The 18,096-nt window shown below is 44.2% G+C and overlaps 1 protein-coding gene across 1 annotated transcript in view; it reads left to right on the top strand.

The window, feature by feature from the left end:
* Positions 1-7,896: 7,896 nt before the first annotated feature.
* DDAH1 (dimethylarginine dimethylaminohydrolase 1) overlaps positions 7,897-18,096 on the top strand; it is a 52,887-nt gene continuing 42,687 nt past the window's right edge. The window contains exon 1 of the mRNA XM_066325154.1: positions 7,897-8,217. Within this exon, the coding sequence (XP_066181251.1) occupies positions 7,912-8,217 (306 nt within the window). The 5' untranslated portion in view covers positions 7,897-7,911. The remainder of the gene's footprint in view (positions 8,218-18,096) is intronic.

The following is an 18,096-nucleotide window of genomic DNA, read 5'->3' as shown; positions in this document are numbered from 1 at the left end:
TGAGAAATCAGTGCGAGGCCTCTGCTTTCAGTGCTGATTTCTTTGCAGTTAGATTGTAGAAGGCATAACTGGTCTTCTGCATTTGATTTCACAAATACATTTTAAACAGAACTGAATTTATGCGGTCAGCAAAGTTACTGGCATATTCAGGATGTGAACTGACTTCTCCTAGCCATTTATTAAGACAACACTCATTCCTTTCCAATAACATGGTTAGCAGTGTTTGTAGGTGTACCTAAAATTAAAGCAGTTGGATTGCCACAAAATACTAAGTTGCTGTCAAATGCAGAAGGACAGAGAAAGCTAAATATCAGCATATCAGAAGTGTAAGATTGGTGCAGAACACCTGCAGCGCATACCAAACACTAATTTACAGGTCATCACAAGTCCTCAGGATTTCAGGGGGAAAAATCTTGTAGCCACCAGTTTCACAACAGCACAAGAAAAGGTGATAGAGATATTTTACTGTTGTAACTAGACATAGGTCCCTGGAGCTAAATACAGGCATATTTCCATGGAACTAAAAGGAAGGAGCTGATTTGGGCTAGAATTATTCCTAACCAAGTAAAAGGATAGGAGAGTTTGTATTATGTATAGAAAGTTGCTGTTGATTATAACTGCAGTAAATCAGTTTAATCTACCCTCTCCTCTTTGTAGTTTGAATATGCTTGAGGTGGAAATCTTAATTTTGAATTGTACTGATTGGTGGGAGAATTGAGATGGACCCTGTGAAAACTGAGCACCAGGCTAACAAACAGCAGCTTCATGAAGGTCAAGAAGGAGAACCACAAAGATTTACAAATGGGTAGATCTGTACACTACAGGAACTAACCAGGAGTCCTGCAGAAAAATATTGGAGGATTACTGTGGGCTCCAGGTTCAAAGTCAGCAAATATGCAAATAGTGTATTGAGCTGCACCAGGATGATCATGGCCAGTAAACCAAGAGAAACTGTTATCCCCACCTACCTGATACTAGTGAGGCCATATCTGGAATAGTCTAGAGCTGCCCCATGGAAAGAGAGATTGAGAAACTGGAGACTGCCCTGCAGAGGACTACAATGACAATTAGGGGTCTGAAACATGTAGCATGGAAAGAGATTTGGAGAGCTAGGCTTCTTTGGTTGGGAAATGAGAAAACTAAAAAAGGAACTAGAAGCAACCTATGAGTACTGTTAAAAGACAGTTAAAAACATAATGGATAGAAATTCTTTTCGATAGATATCGAGAATAAATCAGGCAGAAGTTATGGCTTAAATTGGTTTAAAGAGGTTTAAATTGGACATCATGACAAAAGATTTTGCTCTACAAAGATACATGATTCTAAAACCAAATACACAGAGATAAGCTCTGGTCTTCTAACTGACATTCGGAAAACAGACCTTAAAGCCCACAGATGCTTCAGCTCAGCATCCCCTCAGAATTAAACATTAGGTGTATCAAGGGTACAGGTTTATCTACTGAAGGCAGTGACCTGCAGATTTATCTATTCCAGATTTATCTGCTGCAGGCAGTGTTCTCTGTGCTGCCTCGGACCTCTGTCACATGTGGTGGCACTACCTGCCAGTGACATTGTTGAAAGCAGTTTTGCCCCTTTCTGAACAACACCTCAACTGCAAGATTTCTCCACTCTATTTCAGCTGGTTAGCTTGAGGTATCCAGAAAGCTCTTGGTTATGTGATAAGGAACAGCAGTTCAAATCAAACACACAGATCACTGATCACCAACTGCCTCTTCAAGCCTTTCAATTGGTGTCACTCACTGTACATTATCTGCCTCCTGTGGAAGCACCTACCCATTGTGCCCCCATGATGGGGCAAATAGCTGTTAAACATTCTTCTTTGAAGAAGACAAGATCATTTCAAGCCTGTTCTGTGTTGAATTATAGCAAGAGTTATTGCCACCTGGATACACTAATACTGTAGCTGATCCATGTATCCTTCATTGTTTTATAACGTATTAACTCTGATACTTAGGACAGCATATTAATCAACATGGTAGAAAAGCCTATTGGAAATCTTTAACTTCCTTAGCTTGATTTGCGATGTATTAGTCTGCTTGTTTGTCTCTAGCACTAACCTTGGTACTGAGGAAGCTGGCAAAGGAACTCCTTGCCCTTTGCCAGAACACAAAGAAAATCACAAAGTTGTTGGCTTCTGTGCATGCCTATAGAAATGCATATATCTATATATGTGCACACATATATTCTGTTTCATGCAGATACAAAAGCTAACTCCACCTTAACAAGTTTAATGTAAACATAACGCTTCATAGTTGCATTTGCAAGTTATTGGGCAAGCCAACACAAAAAATGTACAAAGCTTTTATAAATGAAGGCAAAAGATGCCTAACTGATAAGGAAGGATGTGAACTAGCTCTCAGGCAGCTGGCTCTTGGAAGAAATGAGAAATACAAACCATGAAAAGCAAAAACCGCTGAAGCCAAATGTCACTGCCTCTTACTGCTGAGCTTGTGAGGGCTTTTCAGGCAATGCGAGGGAAAGACAGCCTGTCACACCTGTGGGGTGCTGCCAGCTGGTCAACTGGCTTTACAAAGGAAAATGGAGTCTTAGGATAAACATTAAAAGAAAACTCAAGTCACATTGCAAAGGGTGTGGATCCTTTCAAAACTGTTAACTTGCATCCATCAGCATTTTTAAGCGTTTGCTTTTTCAGGCAATCAAGACATAGTTTTGATAGTAGATATGAAGGGAAGGGAAGGCAAGAACACAGCGTATGCATTTTTCCTCTTGTATCAGTGCAGCCCAGTTTAGCAGCCATGATTTAGCAAAGGCTTTATCCTCCCCCTAACCTCAGCAAGCACCACAGTGGGCACTTACAGCACTTCACAGCAGCTGGTTTTGGGTTCATGAGACCCATTGAACAGTGGCTGCATAAGTATGAATGGCATTTTCATTCCCATGGAATGGGAATTTCCCCTTCTACTGCTAGAGCTGATACTTTCTTGCCAAGCTTATAAAATAGCATACTTTATTAAAAATGCTGTTGATAGCAGAAATAGTTTTATTGCAGTGTTGGAGTCACAACAAGAACAATTTGCAAGCCACTTATCCTAGTTCTCTCTCTTTCTCTTAGCTGGAGTAGCATTTCTGACATATTTCTGGGAAGTCTGTCTATCAGGGCCACAAATGCTGCATTTCTATAATTTTCTGTAAGAAATATGTTAACTTGTGTAATTCAGTAAAAAATTTCCACAGACTACTAATCTCATTTTTTCATCATGGTCATACCTGTGGTACCTAACCCATACTTTTTTTTTTTTTTTTAATTCAATGAGTGACTTTCCTCCTGCACAGAAAGAAGGGTAAAAGTAGCCATAAGGCATGGTGAAGGTGAGGAGATAGGAGCACAGAAGGTAAACAGTCAGAATCCTGCAGCTCTTGGCTCAGTGATCTGTTTGCTCAGCCAAGTAAATCCAGAAGTTGTTTCTGGTTGTCCACAATAACTGCAATCTATTGTAACGAAACACGTGGGAAGACTACCAATGTGAGGAATGCCCTGTGCCTCTGCATGTTGTCCAGGCTGCTTGGTGCCATGTGTCACGGCAACAATGCTGCCAAAACTTGCAAAGAATCACCCTCTGACAGCTTTGTCTCCCAACAACTGTGTAGCTTTCAGTTCATGAGAATTCCTCCTTCTCTGCAGGATGCAAAATGCCAGCTGAGGAAACACCCAGATCATTATCCCGTAACAGACAAAACAAATATTGTGTTTCCCTTGAACCAGCTATATATAGAATTTATCTGACCCTGGTAATTTATCTGAGCACGGGTTCAGCTCAGGCAAAGGAAAATGCTGCTCCCCAAAAGGATTTCTCTATAGACTGGCAGATGCAGTGTTAATTTATGTCATCCAGAAGAAGCTCTGGATGGTATAAATGGTCTCTTTTTCTGGTCTCCTTCCAGAAGTGATCTGTTATGTAAAGAATCAATGGCAAACAAATCTGTTCAGCATTTGGAAAATGCAAAAGCACTTGGGAGCTTGTCCATGCAGTGGGGTGAAGTGACTTGTTGCCTTCCCAATGTCTTCAGTTTCTCTAAATGAGGAGCCCAGGCACTCAGTTATTTAGTAGAAATACTGTCTCACTGAGTGACTGTGGTTTTTTACAGTTGAAGAAGAGAAAGAGAAAACTTTAACAACTAGCTGGGTGAAAAGCTCCTTGAGTCCCTGTTTGTGTATCTAAGGCATGATTAAAGTAACATTTTTCTCTTCAATGGCTGTGAATAAGACCTGGTCATGTACCTCTTCTAAGAGAATGGTCCATTAATCATAATGGGAGCTTTTCCAGCAGACCAGTGTTAATAATGGCATTTGGCTGTGCAGTAGTTGCACAGTTCTCTATCGAGCTGAAGAAATCACTTAAACCTGTATTTCTTTTCAAAAGTGAAATTCAGTGTCTCTCAGTCTGTGGTGCAGATTCCCTTTGTTACAGTGGGATGTGCTGGTGACTGAATGGTTCAGTTTCTGTCTTTTCCTGGCTTTTCACTCTCTGGAGTTTCAAGTAGCATTTCATTAATAGTGTGAGAGATGCCCATTAAGGTTTTAGGGACAATGTGATGTTCCAGCATTTCCATGCAATGTGAAATGTTTTCCAACTTTGCAGCTGCCTATCATGCTATGCATTTGTATTCAGCAGTGATCCAAATTCTCCTTTGTCATGGTCACACAAACTATTCAACAGCAGTGGCCATCTCTGACCTTCAGTGACCCATGTAAAGGTTATGTATTTGCCACTGGGCATGTTAAACTCATTATTACATAGCTGTTTTCACTAAAACAAGAGTAGCCAGTGTAAAAACAATAATTGAATCACAGGACTGGAAGGGACCTCTCCTTATCCATCCTTCTTACCCATCTATGGCTTTCTGCTCCTGGCAGATGCTTCTTCTTCATAAAAACACGTGGTAGAGAGGCTGCACATTTTTACTGTGCAATCTTTTTCTTTGCTCTTTATTGTTAGAAAGTTTTCTGTACTTTTCCTTGATACAATTTAGGCCTGTTGCTTGCCTTCTGCCTTGTGGAAATTACTCCTTTCATCTTTATGGTAATTTTTTACAGAGCTGCAGGCTGTTCTCAAGTTGTGGCTCTGAAAAAAACATAAAAATCTTATTGATATGCTACTTTTTTTTTTTTTTTTTTTTTTTTGTCAAATGGATAAAATTTCACTTTCAATACTCAATACTCTCCCGTCATAACTTTTAAGCTATGTCTTCTGTTTAAGTACCTATTCCTTTCTCTGAAAGTGAATGTCTGTTCACAAATGCACCCTCAAGTACATTTTGCAAAGCAATTTTCTTCTTCCTGTCACTGCCAGCAGATGACTCTGTGCAGTGCAGTCACAAAACACCTGGATTTGCATCCTTCTCTGTATGAAGCATTTTCTCCTCTCCAAATACAGCTTGCTGTGATACTGCTTAAGTGGTCTGCAGTCCATATTCTGTTAGGAGCATAGTTTTCATTATTCTGGATAACTTCCATAGTGTGACGCAGCTTTTTTCTTTGCTGGGGGGCAGCTTTGTTCTTTTATACTAATCTCTCCAGCAGGACATAGTTACAGGAAAATACTGGATATTCAACAAGGTAGACAATATTTAAATACTATGTTGCTGCCTGTAGCTGACCTATTCTGCATTACTGCATATGGTGGATTTTAACAGCACATAAACCATGTGAACACGTTCTATTTTGTAATGTTGATTTGTGAGTAAACTGATCTTTTTTATAATTTTATTATAAGTATTGATCTGGGTGAATATGTTCCTAGATTGTTAATGATGCCTTTCTATTCACCATAAGTAATAGAACAATAATCATAATCAGAAAACACATCTTAATTTGTATTTTAACTGCACAGTTTTATAAATTTATAGGAATACAGATGACTTTTTTATTGTAGTTATTAGTTCCAACACCTTGTTTAAAGCTACGATATGTATTTTCAACACACAATGGTGTCTCATAGCGCTGTGTATCACAAAGAGATTCTCCAGCCTTCTCTACCATAAGGGTATTGAGAAGCTGTCAGAAGTGACCAGCTCCCAGGGAGCAGCTGGACCACCTGAGCTGGGATGGTGACTGTGCCTCTGGGGCAAGGCTGTCCTAGAGAGCATGTTGTGTGTATGAGATCACAGTGTAGCATCACCTCATATCCTGTAATTTCAATGACATCTAAAAATTGTCATAACTTAAAAATTCATAAAGTGATTGTGGATGTCAAAAACATCTGTACTGAGTAGAGTTTTCCAGTCCATTGGCTGCAGGAAAGCTATTTTCAATACCTTTTCTGATAGGAACCCTGCAAGTTTTAAAATTACTGGATAGTAGCCCTTTTTCTTCTGGCTAAAGGTAACGCTAACTAAAAGAAAACCAAACTGTGCCAATGGCTATATCCCAAATATGTAATAAGTCTAAATAGGCTCTAGCAATGGCGGAAGGATTACACGTTATACTAGATACAGTATGATACTACTTGTAGGGGTTTTTCAAGAATTTGAAATGTTCTACATGATAGTAACTCAATTACCTGTCCATTTGTTTAGGCAAAGTAGTATTTGGCCATTATTCAGTGAATGACGGTTATTCAAATACCTGTGCCTGTGCACATTAAGTAAAAGCAGCCTTACAGAATATTTGGAGAATGTGTGGAAAATGCAGATGAAAATCTGCCATTTTAGAAACACACTTTGGTATTTCCTTTGTGCTGTTCATTAACCATATTCCCAACTGCTGAACATCAGTGGGTATCTGTGACAGCATGGCCAAGGTAGCTGCCTGGGTTTTGTCTGAGCTCTGAAGGGGGAACACAAAGCTTTGTGCTAGTGGGGTCCCCTCCATGACCAGAGGGACACTTGCAAAAGCCTTACCAACAAAAGCAGAGCTGGGAGGAAAATTCACATTCCTTCTTTTTTCCTGTCTGCTCTGGTGAGGACAGACCTTGGGGATACCTGGGTGGCTTGGGAGCAGGAGCAGTACAGCTGAGGACTGGTGATGTGGATTGTGTCTAAGGTGCGAGGTCCGGCACAAAGCCTCATTCGCCTGGGAGACAGATGTGCTCTGGCAAGGGCTAGCCCGCCTCCAGGATTACCTCCAGTCAGGGTAAAACTGGGGAAAATGAAACTGGGAGAAGCGTTTGTTTTGGGGAAGAATGTGTGAAATCCTCATTGTTTCAGTCCCTGAGGCGGAGGTGGAGCAGAACACCAGTGTCCCTCATACTCCACACGGGTAGAAGCCTTAATAGTGTAAAGGAGTGGGAGTAGGTGGATGCCCTCGGCCGGTGAATGGCCTGGAGAAAGCCATGACAAGAGCGTCGGCTGGGTTTATGTCCTTAGGATTTGTATTTGGAACTGCCCTTGCCATGGGATATTCTTCCACTGGTCACCCACATGAACCGCCGGGTCTTCAGTTGTGCCACCAGGGCAGGAGAAGGCGGCGGCAAAGGGCTCGCAGGTGGCCAAGCCAAGGCACGCTCGAGCAGGAGGGTCATCAACCCTGCCCACCCCAGCTGGAATGGATGTAAGAATGTGCCTGAACGCGGGCGTTAGAACGCTGTCCCCCCGCTCGTGCCTTTGCGCAGAGCCCCGGGTACCGGGCTGTGCCGCCCCGCCGCCCCTCAGGCCACACGCGGGGCCGCTCGGGCCCGCCCGCACAGGTAACGGGCGCGGCGCGGGGGGCGGCCAATGGCGCGGCCCGGCCGCCGCCGCCAGCCAATGGGGGCGCGGCGGCGGCGGCCCCATGGAAATGTGCCTGGTGGGGAGCCAATGGGGCGCGGCCGGGCCGCGGGCGGCGCTTTCTCCGCTGCCAGCGCCGGCGGCGGCCGCCCGTCCCTCGCGTGCCCCTCCGCCGTCCCCGCCGCGCGTGCCCCGCGTCGCTCTCCGCCGTCCCCGCCGCGCAGCATGGCCGGGCTGGGCGGCGGCCTCGCCGCCTTCGGGCGCTGCACGCACGCCGTGGTGCGGGCGCTGCCCGAGTCGCTGTGCCGGCAGGCGCTGCGCAGCGCGCCGGGCCCCGAGGTGGATTTCGCCCGCGCGGAGAGGGAGTATCAGCTGTATGTAGGCGTGCTGCGGGGCAAGCTGGGGCTGCAGGTGCTGGAGCTGCCGGCCGACGAGAGCCTTCCCGACTGTGTCTTCGTGGAGGATGTGGCCGTGGTCTGCGAGGAGACGGCGCTGCTCACCCGCCCGGGCGCGCCCAGCCGCCGTAAGGAGGTAAGGAGCGGGGCGAGGCGGAGCGGGGGGCGATGCCCGAGCAGGTGAGCTCGGGGCGGCCGCGCCGTCGGGCGTGTCCCAGCCCCCGGGTGGAGCGGCGCGCACCGCGCTCGCACCGCAGCCCTCCTCAGCGGGAGCGGCCCCGCGCAGCGGCTCCAGCCCCGCATCCCGGCAGCCGAGCCCGCTGCGCGGCGGAGCCCCGCTCTGCTGGGCTTACTGGAGAGCGATGCTCTGCTCCTGGAGACAAGGGGACAGTGTAAACTATGACTCATCCATTTTGGGGCGTGCGGGCTTTCGCTCCGTGTCAACTTCGGCGGTCCCGCAGGATGGTTCGCTGGCGGATTGTGCGGGTTTGTGTCCACGGTGCAGCACTGCTCAGTCCACAAACTCCGTGTTCGGTACACCTTAAACCCGAGGTCAGCCCCAGGCTGTGCATCACTTGTGTCTGCGATAATTGTGTCTAATGGCCTGTGCACAAGAACTGATGTGTGTTTTGGTGTACTTGCTGTCAGCCTTAATGCCCTTGAACCGGATGTCGCCTTTCCTCTGCAACCGTTGTGGACCCCCTGCATCTATGAGGGACGCAGGCCGTCTCATTGGAGAGAGGTGGGGAGGATGCACACCCACAGGAGCCTTACTTTAGATCTTCTTAATACTTTCTTAATGTGCTCAGTCCTTTCATAAACTAGTTCATCAGGCATGCGTTGAAGTGCCACCCAGCTATCTCCTCAATGAGCAGTGACAGTCTGCCTTCCTGTAAGCATCTTTTAGTATAACCCTATTCGTGTCTCTTTCAGTTCCCGTCTTCGATGCCATAGTGCATTGTGAGATCCAAAGGCATATGCTGTTGTGCCTGTGGGACTGGCCACTAGCTCTAGTACAGCAGCAGCTCCTCTTGGCTGTTGAGAACAATGGCTGAGTTGCTCCAGTTAGTTTTGGTATTTTTTACATAGTGCCTTTCTCTTATCGATTGGAAAGTTTTCCTATATTCTCCCCAACAGTGTAACATCTGAGATACTGTGTACAACTTGTACACATGCACTTCTTGTGCATAACCATGTGTATTTACTCTTTCTAACACCCAAATGCTCTTTAAGATGACAACAGCAGAGTAAAGTGTTTACCATATGTTACTTTCAGAAGCAGCTGTTTCTTAGCCAGAATCAACTCGAGTGTTCACTGGTCTGTCCCATGACACACTGGTGTGTAACTCTGTGGGTCCTGCTGCCACTTGTACCATTTCACCTTCAGGAGGAGGGATTTACTTCTTTCCATGAGTGACTTTTCCAGGCAGTGTCATGAACAAGAGAGAGAAGGAGCTTTCAGGCATAATTTGATCGTTATTAGTGTTCTTGAATGATGGAGCAATCCCTTCCTTGAGTTTTTTATGAAGTAAAAATGAAAAATTAATTGAATAAGTATCCTTTTAAAGCTATAAGAATGCATAACACTGCAGTGTGGTGCTTATCTGAGCACGAACTCTTTTTACAATTCTTCCTCCTGGTAACGTTGTTACAACAGTGTCTTGTGGAATGGGGGAGAAGGTGCTCATTTCTGCAAGATGCTACCTGCCTATTCCTGATCCCTTTCCTCTCCAAGACATCCTCCCTCCCCAGCATGATTATTGTCAGTTTTGTTTAGCTGGAGTGTCTATGTCGAATAGTTGGTGACCAGGATGTCATATTAAAAACAGTGAAATGGCAAAGGCTTTAGAAAGCAGGAATGCACGCATGCCTACCCACACCTCTTTATGCCATGTCAGAGGGCTTGGTGTGTGCCTTGGACGTCTTGGCAAACATTTATGGTCATGTCACTTTCATAGAGCTCCCCAGAAAAGCTGCATGAGAGGCTATCTCCTATTATACCCAAAACTTCTCTGCTCTTATTGCCTCCAACTTTGGTTCTGGAGGTACCAATCACAGGTGCTCAGGAAGTCCAGGCACTGTGGTGTGTGGGCACCCTGTGCTGAGGGAGCCCAGCACCTGCTCCTGACCCTCCTGCTAATCCCAGTGTCTGTTAGCAGCCTCCCAAGATATTTTTCTGAGGTTTATGTTCAGTCTCTAAATTCCCCACTGAAATAGTTTACAGAGTCTGGTGGCTGGTTGCTGCAGGGTCTGTCATACCCTCTGCCCTGTCAAGTGCCTTTGTCAGTGACAAACTCCTGGAGGAGTTTGGGGTGTCTTTATTGAGCTGTGAGTGCCCCCAAATTGGGGCAAGGGTGAGAAGTGATACCATTGAGGTGTAGGCTGTGCAAGAGGGTCCTTACCAGGCTGAAGAAAGGGTCTGACCACAGAGACCTCATGGTTGAACAGGGACAAATCCAAAGTGCTGCCTCAGAAAAGGAAGGATCCTGTCTTAGTTGGCTTGGACAGCCTGTTATGAAAGTGAACCAAGGCTGTTGTAGTGCACTCTCACTTGTACTAGGTGACAGGGAAAGAGGGTGGGTGGAGTCTACGTAAGCACTAGTTTCTCAAACTGCAATCTCTTATTCTTTTTATGTAATGTAAGTGCAAACCCATGAATATTTTAGCAGTACAGTTGGCATATGCTTGGCTTAACCCAGTAAAGCCCCACTCCTGATCATGCATTCCTGACCTGAACCTTCCTATAATGCTGGACTCAGCTGGACTTGTCTTACTGGTCTCTTAACTATTACATTTTTTTTTTTTTTTTTTGTCCAGAGCAGGCAGGGCCATAGGAAGAAGGAAAGGATGAGGGAAACAGGGTTGGAGGGCACTGTTTCTGTAAATAATTAATATAACACACCTGAAACAGCACTGCTCCAGCTGTGTAGTGTCTTCTGATAAGCTGTCTGCCAGATGCTTGAACTGAGTAGTACTGTCTTCATCTCCTCTGTTTCATGCTACTGAAAACTTATAATGCAGTATTTAAAAAGGATACAGCTTTTTCTTTCACTGACTAGACTCCTTATTAAGAAGGCTTGTCACCAGCTATGGTAACACGATGCAGTAGACAAATTTCTGCAGTAGTTTGTAATAGCATTGATTGAGCTTTCAAGCTTTATAGATATTATTGCTTATTCCCCGCAGCAACATTGGATTCTTTACTGATTGTCTGTCTGGAACAAAACAAAATAAAATCCAGGGTTATGTCTGTTCTTGCTCCAAGTTATTGTAAGGAGAGAAAAAAAAGAATTGAATTAAATTTGGTCATGTTCAGTCAGTGCTGGGAAAGAGCCCAGTATTTTTTTAGTAAAGTAGAAAAATTAGTCATGCATTTAATGATTTGTTTGCAAGTCAGACTTATTTCAAGGCATTATGTTTCTGTGTTATCAGCTGCTGAACTGACTTTATAATTCATAGTTTCTGTGGAGTTTTGAATCTGGCAGAAAGGTAGAGGCTTTTGAAGTAAGCCAAAGGTAGATTGGTAATATGTCTAAGCTGTTTTGCTTAGCTGTGTGCAGTCACCAGTGCACTTGATGCTTAAGTTGAGTAAGTCCCGTGGAAATGTTTTGATCACTGGTCAGATTGCCAGTTCCAGCACCTTTTGTTCCAGCAGTATGTTCTCAATTGTTTATTCCTCTAGTATAAACTCTCAACGTCACCTTCTACATAAGCAGGGTTAGTTGCTGTGAAGTGCCCTCATCAGCACATTGCTCTTGCTGCCTAAGTTGTCTTAATGTGCTTGGGATAGCACAAAACAACATTTCCACCATTTCTCTGCTTATGCAGACAGATGGAAACTGAGAGGCTCAGCAAAATGCACCCACAGTGACCTGGCCTCTTCTCAGCTGTCAGATGGGAAATAGAGAATTGGTACTATTGGGAAAACTACAGGAGCTACTGCAGAAGGGCTCTGGGTATCTCCTTCCTTGGTTAAGAGAAAACTTCTACCCAAGACCTTTGTTATTCCCTAGTCCCCCAAGACACACTGAGAACACTTGTGACTGCATTCATGTGGTGTAGGAAAGCTGGTCCTTCAGCAGTGAGAATGAGCAGCAAAGGGCTATGTTTGTCAAATCCCATCCTCTCAACAAGAACTGGAGAAACCACCTAATTGTTTTTTTCAACACCTCTGGGTACCTCTTCCCAAATCTTCTTGCTGTGTGGCAGGATTTTGTTCACAGTAATGCTTCTGGAGAGCTTCCAGCTGTGCTGGGCCAGGTAACCTGCTCCTCAGTGCTGAGCACCCTCAGCTGCCACCCCCTCCCACCCTGTACACCTTCTGCAGGGCTGTGTATGAGCTATAGCTTGCACCCTGCACTTGCACCACTGCAGCTACTGCTTGCAGGGGTAAGTCTTATACGAGGAGGTGGAGGTTTTTAAAGAAAACAAAAGGCAAAAGAGTTTGCTGTTATTTATGTATTGTATACACTGAGGTAATACAGAATAGCTGCTGCTAAATTCAAGATGCTTTCTCCACTCTCTCTGTAGGTATAGATGGTCCTGCAGGTTAATGGTGTCTTTTTCAAAGTAATAGAAAAGCTAGGCTCAGGAGAAAGAAATTTAAGGCTCTGCTGGCTCCTGAACTCAGGTTATGGGGGGGTTGTTTTACATCATATACCAGTACAAGTGAGCCTGTATTTACAATCATAGAATCCTTTAGATTTGAAAATACCTTGAGATTATAGAGTCCAACTGTTAAGCCAGCATTGCTGAGTGCGCCACTAAACCATGTCCCTAAGTGCCCCATCAATGCATCGTTCCAATTCTATTCCAGTTCTTCAGTCCTATTCCACTACTTCCCTGGGCAACCCAAAGCTTTACAAACCTTTCAGTGAAGAAATTTTCCCTTACATCCAATCTAAACCTCCCTAGCTGAGGTCCTTCCCCCTTGTCCTGTTGCTTGTAATCTGGGAGATGAGACCAGTTTTCACTTCACTACAACCCCCTTTCAGGTATTTGTAAAGTGATGAGGTCCCCTCTGAGCCTCCTTTCCTTCAGGCTGAGCTCCCCCAGCTTCCTCAACCACCCTCTTAGAACATATGCTCCAGACCCTCCCCCAGCTCCACTGTCCTTCTCTGGGCTCACTCCAGCCCCTCAATGTCTTTCTTGTCATGAGGGCCCAGAACTGGACACAGCACTCGAGGTGTGACCTCACCAGTGCTGAGCACAGGGGGACAATCACTGCCCTGGTCACACCATTGCTGATCCAGGCCAGGAGGCCGTTGGCCTTTTGGCCACCTGGGCACAGCTGGCTCATGTTCATGTTCAGCTGCTGTCAACCAGCATCCCCAGGTCCTTCTCCACTGTGCAGCTCTTCAGCCACTCTGCTGCAAGGCTATTGTGTTGTCTGGGTTGTTGTGACCCAAATGCAGGACTTGGCACTTGGTATTGGTGAACCGCATAGAAGTGGCCTTGGCGCATTGATCCAGCCTGTCCAGATCCCTCTGGAGAGCCTTCCTACCCACAGGCAGTTCAATAATGCCTCCCAAGGGGCTCTGTCACCCAGTCCCTTAAACAGGCCAATTTCTCCAATAATCAAAAATTATTTTATCATTGCTGTGCGTAGAGTGGCCTTCAGCCACCAGATCACTCAGCAGTCCTCTGTTCACAATCACCATATCCAGAGAGACATAACACATCAGTGTTTGCTTTGCTGCCACATGGATTTGCATCCACTGCTTCCACTGAGACACCAAATGGAAGGACCTCACTAGCACACCATCCCTCAAACATTGGTGTGCTGCCCCCAGGCTTATGTCCAGTTACCCTGGTTTTTATCTTTCTCTTCAAATCTACTTTAAAGAAGTTCTTTTAGTGAGCCCTGCCAACTCCTCTGCAAGGAGAAAGACAAGTGCCTCCAGCAGACCTGCTATTGTGTAAACCTACCCATTATCAAAATCCAAAAATTCTGCTGGTGACACCAGGTTCAGGGCCAGGTATTGATCTGCTGGTTGTCTCATTTCTTCGCTCATCACCCTCTGCAGTTACACAGCTAGGAGAAGATACTATATGTGCTCCTGATCCCTTAACCAGTTGTCCCAAGGCCCTGAGATCTGTTGGTTGTTCTCCGACTTCTAGTTGGGACTTCATTGCTGCACACCTGAAAAATCAATAATGGATAATAATAATCTGAGGGCTGTATCAGGGGAGGAAACATTCTCTTCCTTCTTTAACCAGGCCCCCAGGAGTCAGCAACCTTCCCTAACAAGTGGGTCTGGTCTGCATGGGGGGCCTTCTATTCCCTTTAGAAGGGAGTCTCCTCTGTCATGTCAGTGACCTGTCTTTCTTTTTTTTCTTTATGGAGGCAGTTTTGGTGCTGGGCACAAGCTGACAGCCTCAGTGACACTTCCAAGCTGGATGAACCAAGCAGAGGGATTCCTGTAGCTGGGCAGCCCTCCCACAGGGATGCTCAGTGCTGGGGGAAGAGTGGGGTACTCTCTGCAGCCCAGCTCAGGGTCACAGTGTGCTCTCACTGAACTCTGTCTGGGCAGCTCTGTCAGTCATGTGGGTGCAGAGCTTAGCGAGGCTCTGGCTTTCTGCTGGGGGGTACCATTGCTCCCTGGTTGAGTTGGCACTGTCAGGAATCTGTCTCCTTTTAATGGAGGATTAGCACTGGCTGGTCACTAGAAAAGCAAGAGATTAAATGTTTTATTACAATTTTAAATCATTCATGGTTCTTTAAACTGTCACACAAATTGTGGTGGTCTTTTGTTTTCACAGACCCCTTTGCATGTCCTTATTGTGCTTCACCCTTGATGACCCAGACCGCCTTGGTGTTCCACTTAGAAAACTTAGAGTAGAAAGCACAGAGGTTACCACAGTGTAATTGCTTAGTACTTAAAACAGCAGCTAAGTAAACATGGGCAAACACTTTACATGGAGGCTGACAAAAATTAGAGATGGCACTAGGTAACTTTACACCTTCTTGTTAGGTTGGGTTTTTTAATACCTTTCTTATTCTGTACCGAGCCATATATACATGCTCCTTTAGCCTGTATTTTTCATCATGTTCTCTATCTAACCTCAAAATTAGAATGAAAGTGTGCAAGATACTGTCAGCATTTTATTTTCTGTCATACTGAAAACAAGTTGAGAAGTACTAGCCAGACTTTGGATGTGATGTATACCTGAGATTCAGTTTAAGATTTGGTTGTTCTTTGGGGGGCCTGTAATTGGCGAACCCAAATGTAATGATCTTCTATGAAGTTAGAGTCACTTGGAGACTCTCCAGGATGATGGGTGATGCCCATTATGGGTTACAGAAGGCAGTGAAGTAACTCACATCAGAATCTGCTTCAGTATTTTCTTTTATCATATCAATAGCTTTAATTTTCAGTGTTTTCTGTGTTATGTACATAAAGTAACTGAAAAGCATGGAGTAGAGGAGAAAAGTTTCTTAAACAGTACTGAGAAGTTTAAAAAACCCCAATCATTAAGGCAACATCAGGTAGACCTTTATCTGGAGCCAATGCAATTATCAGTATACATAAGAATGGGTGTTCTAGCCTCCTAAAGCAGACTATTTCAAAAATCATCTCCTTCACAGTTTAAGTGATGCATTTTGGTTTGGACAAGTGGTTATTTGGTCCTAAAGTTCATTGCTGATGTACCTCTGACCCTGCATTGATAAGGTGAAGTAGCTATGCCAAGAACTGTATTTTTTCATTTTCAATTTTGCTTCTGTGATCCCCAATTTAATGAAAATGTTAGGAAGTAGCTTCTGTCAGATCAATATGAGTGGACTGTATTCATTATAATTGGTTTCTATCTATAGAACTGTAAAACAATCTTTAAGGATGGTCTAGGAGCAACTTGGGTTTCATGCTTTTCTAGTAGAAGCCATATTTAGACTTTGTAATTGAATTGTGATGTCAGGATTCTCAGAAATATCCCAGTTGCTGACCAGAAGATGAAAAAAAGTCAGAACCTAAATTAAATGCCTGTTTTTTAATCTCTTGTGGACACTTGATTATTATTGTGCAAGCCCTTTATCAGCTTCCATACTTTGTTAATCACTGTTCCTTTAGCCGTGATAAATAGCCCTTGGTGAGCTTATGGTTCAGTGCAAATGCTAAGTGGTTAAAGGTTCCAAGTAACAATAAGCATTTCCACCAGGTAAAAAGGTCCTTTGCCACTGCTCTGACCTATACCTATGGCTTGGAGGAACCCTGTTAGGGTTTTGTTGGTTTTTTTTTTTTTTTTTTTTTTTTTTTTTTTGTAACTGCCTTGCTTAAAAGCATTGCAAGAACTAGTTTATGACAGTCACTTCTGGAATTTTGGTTTTAAGATTCAAAGATGGGTTCATCACATCCCCAGCATAGTCTGCCTGATGGGTTATGCACTTAAACTTATCTCCCATCATCCCTGTTGGTGAGGTGACTGGGGCATTCAACTCTTTAGCAAGCCTGGCTAATCTTAGCACTGATATTTTTTATTAAAATAAACACATGCAGACTTTAATTTCTTCCACTGTTACTGGTTGTTTTGAAGTGATTCTGGAGCAGGTACTCTGCCTCTGCTGCAGGCTCAGCATGACTCTGCTGAGGCTGCTGTGGGAAATGACTGTATAGCAAGTTTTAGCTTGCAATACTCCATTCATGCTGAATATTTGGTGAACTTAGTCTGGGAAAGCAACATCTATGCTTGTGTTGATCAGTTTTCAGAGGATTTCTTGTCTCTGTCAGAAGTCTGATAAATAGAGCTGGATCAAAAATGTAGACCTGATCATTAAATGCTGACCTGAAACAAAAGTTATGTATACAAAACAGTCTTCATTAATCATAAGTTACACCAGTACACACATACATCTTTGTAGAAGTCATTGTTTATTGCAGGCTTGCCAACCAGAAGTAGTGACTACAGAAAATATGTTCTGAAAAGAAAGAAATTACTGTCAGTAATTACTGATCATTCATCCCTCTGAAAAATAAACCATTCTGCTTTCTTTGGTATTTGTTGTAGAAGCATATCCCTAATCATGTTTATGGTGTAAGAGAGCTTCTCTCTCGGTGTCAGATCTGGTCAGTCACAGTTGTAGAGTGAAGATAAATGATGTATCCACAGCATCAGGCGACAGTATCTTTTATTGCTGCCTCTTTTATAGCAGTATTAGGAGTTCTTAGGAGTTCATCTTCCAAAAAAGGCAAGCCATGTTGGCTGGGATGCACCTGAGTCAGGTCTTGCATTCATCCAAGGCCAGTGATCACCTACAGCACTCTAATGTGCCATTTTTCTGTCACTTGGAGTCAATATTAAAACAATGCAAGTGGATAAAAATCAGCTTGTTCAAGACTTGCAGAACTCATTTTTGTGTCAGTAGAGATTCAGTATTTGGCATCATCTTTAAAAACGATTGTGATAATTCGTTTCTGGAGAGTTCATTATGTATGTCAATAGTAAAGGATCTGGCTGTCCACGCCTGTCTCCGGATGCCAACTGAAGTTCTCTGGCAAAATGAAATCATCTATCTCAGCTCAGTCCCAGCTGGCCACTGAAGCAAACCAAACCAAAACTGCTACATAATTGGACACTGTTGACAGTGTTGTGATTGATTTTGCATTTATCTTTGCTTTTTCTGGGGCTTTTAATGTAAGAGCTGTCAGGAAGCTGAATCTTGTCTCTCAGAAAGGGTGATCTTGCAGGATAAGAATCCTTGTGCAAAGGTCTCTGCATTTCAGTGTGGTTGATGTCCTTTGAGCTGTGGGCCAGCAACCATGGAAATGGTCATCTCCATGCAAGCCCAGGCTAGAAAGACAAATGTTTAAAAGATAGGGCTGGTTTTTGGCCTCCTCTCCAGAAATAGCAAGCTATGTTTTTAAAAATAATTTAAATGTTTAGTGGTAAACTGCAGACCATGCCTCTGTGTAGAAGTAGAGACATTTAGCAGCCCTACAGAAGTTAATTTTGCAAACAGTAAAAGCACTTTGGAGCATTTCACCCGTCCAAGTACTGAGTGCGCCTGTCATCACTGTGC

Source organism: Sylvia atricapilla, chromosome 9 (genome assembly GCF_009819655.1).
Source record: "Sylvia atricapilla isolate bSylAtr1 chromosome 9, bSylAtr1.pri, whole genome shotgun sequence".
NCBI lineage: Eukaryota > Metazoa > Chordata > Aves > Passeriformes > Sylviidae > Sylvia > Sylvia atricapilla.
This window is presented reverse-complemented; position numbering and strand designations above follow the sequence as displayed.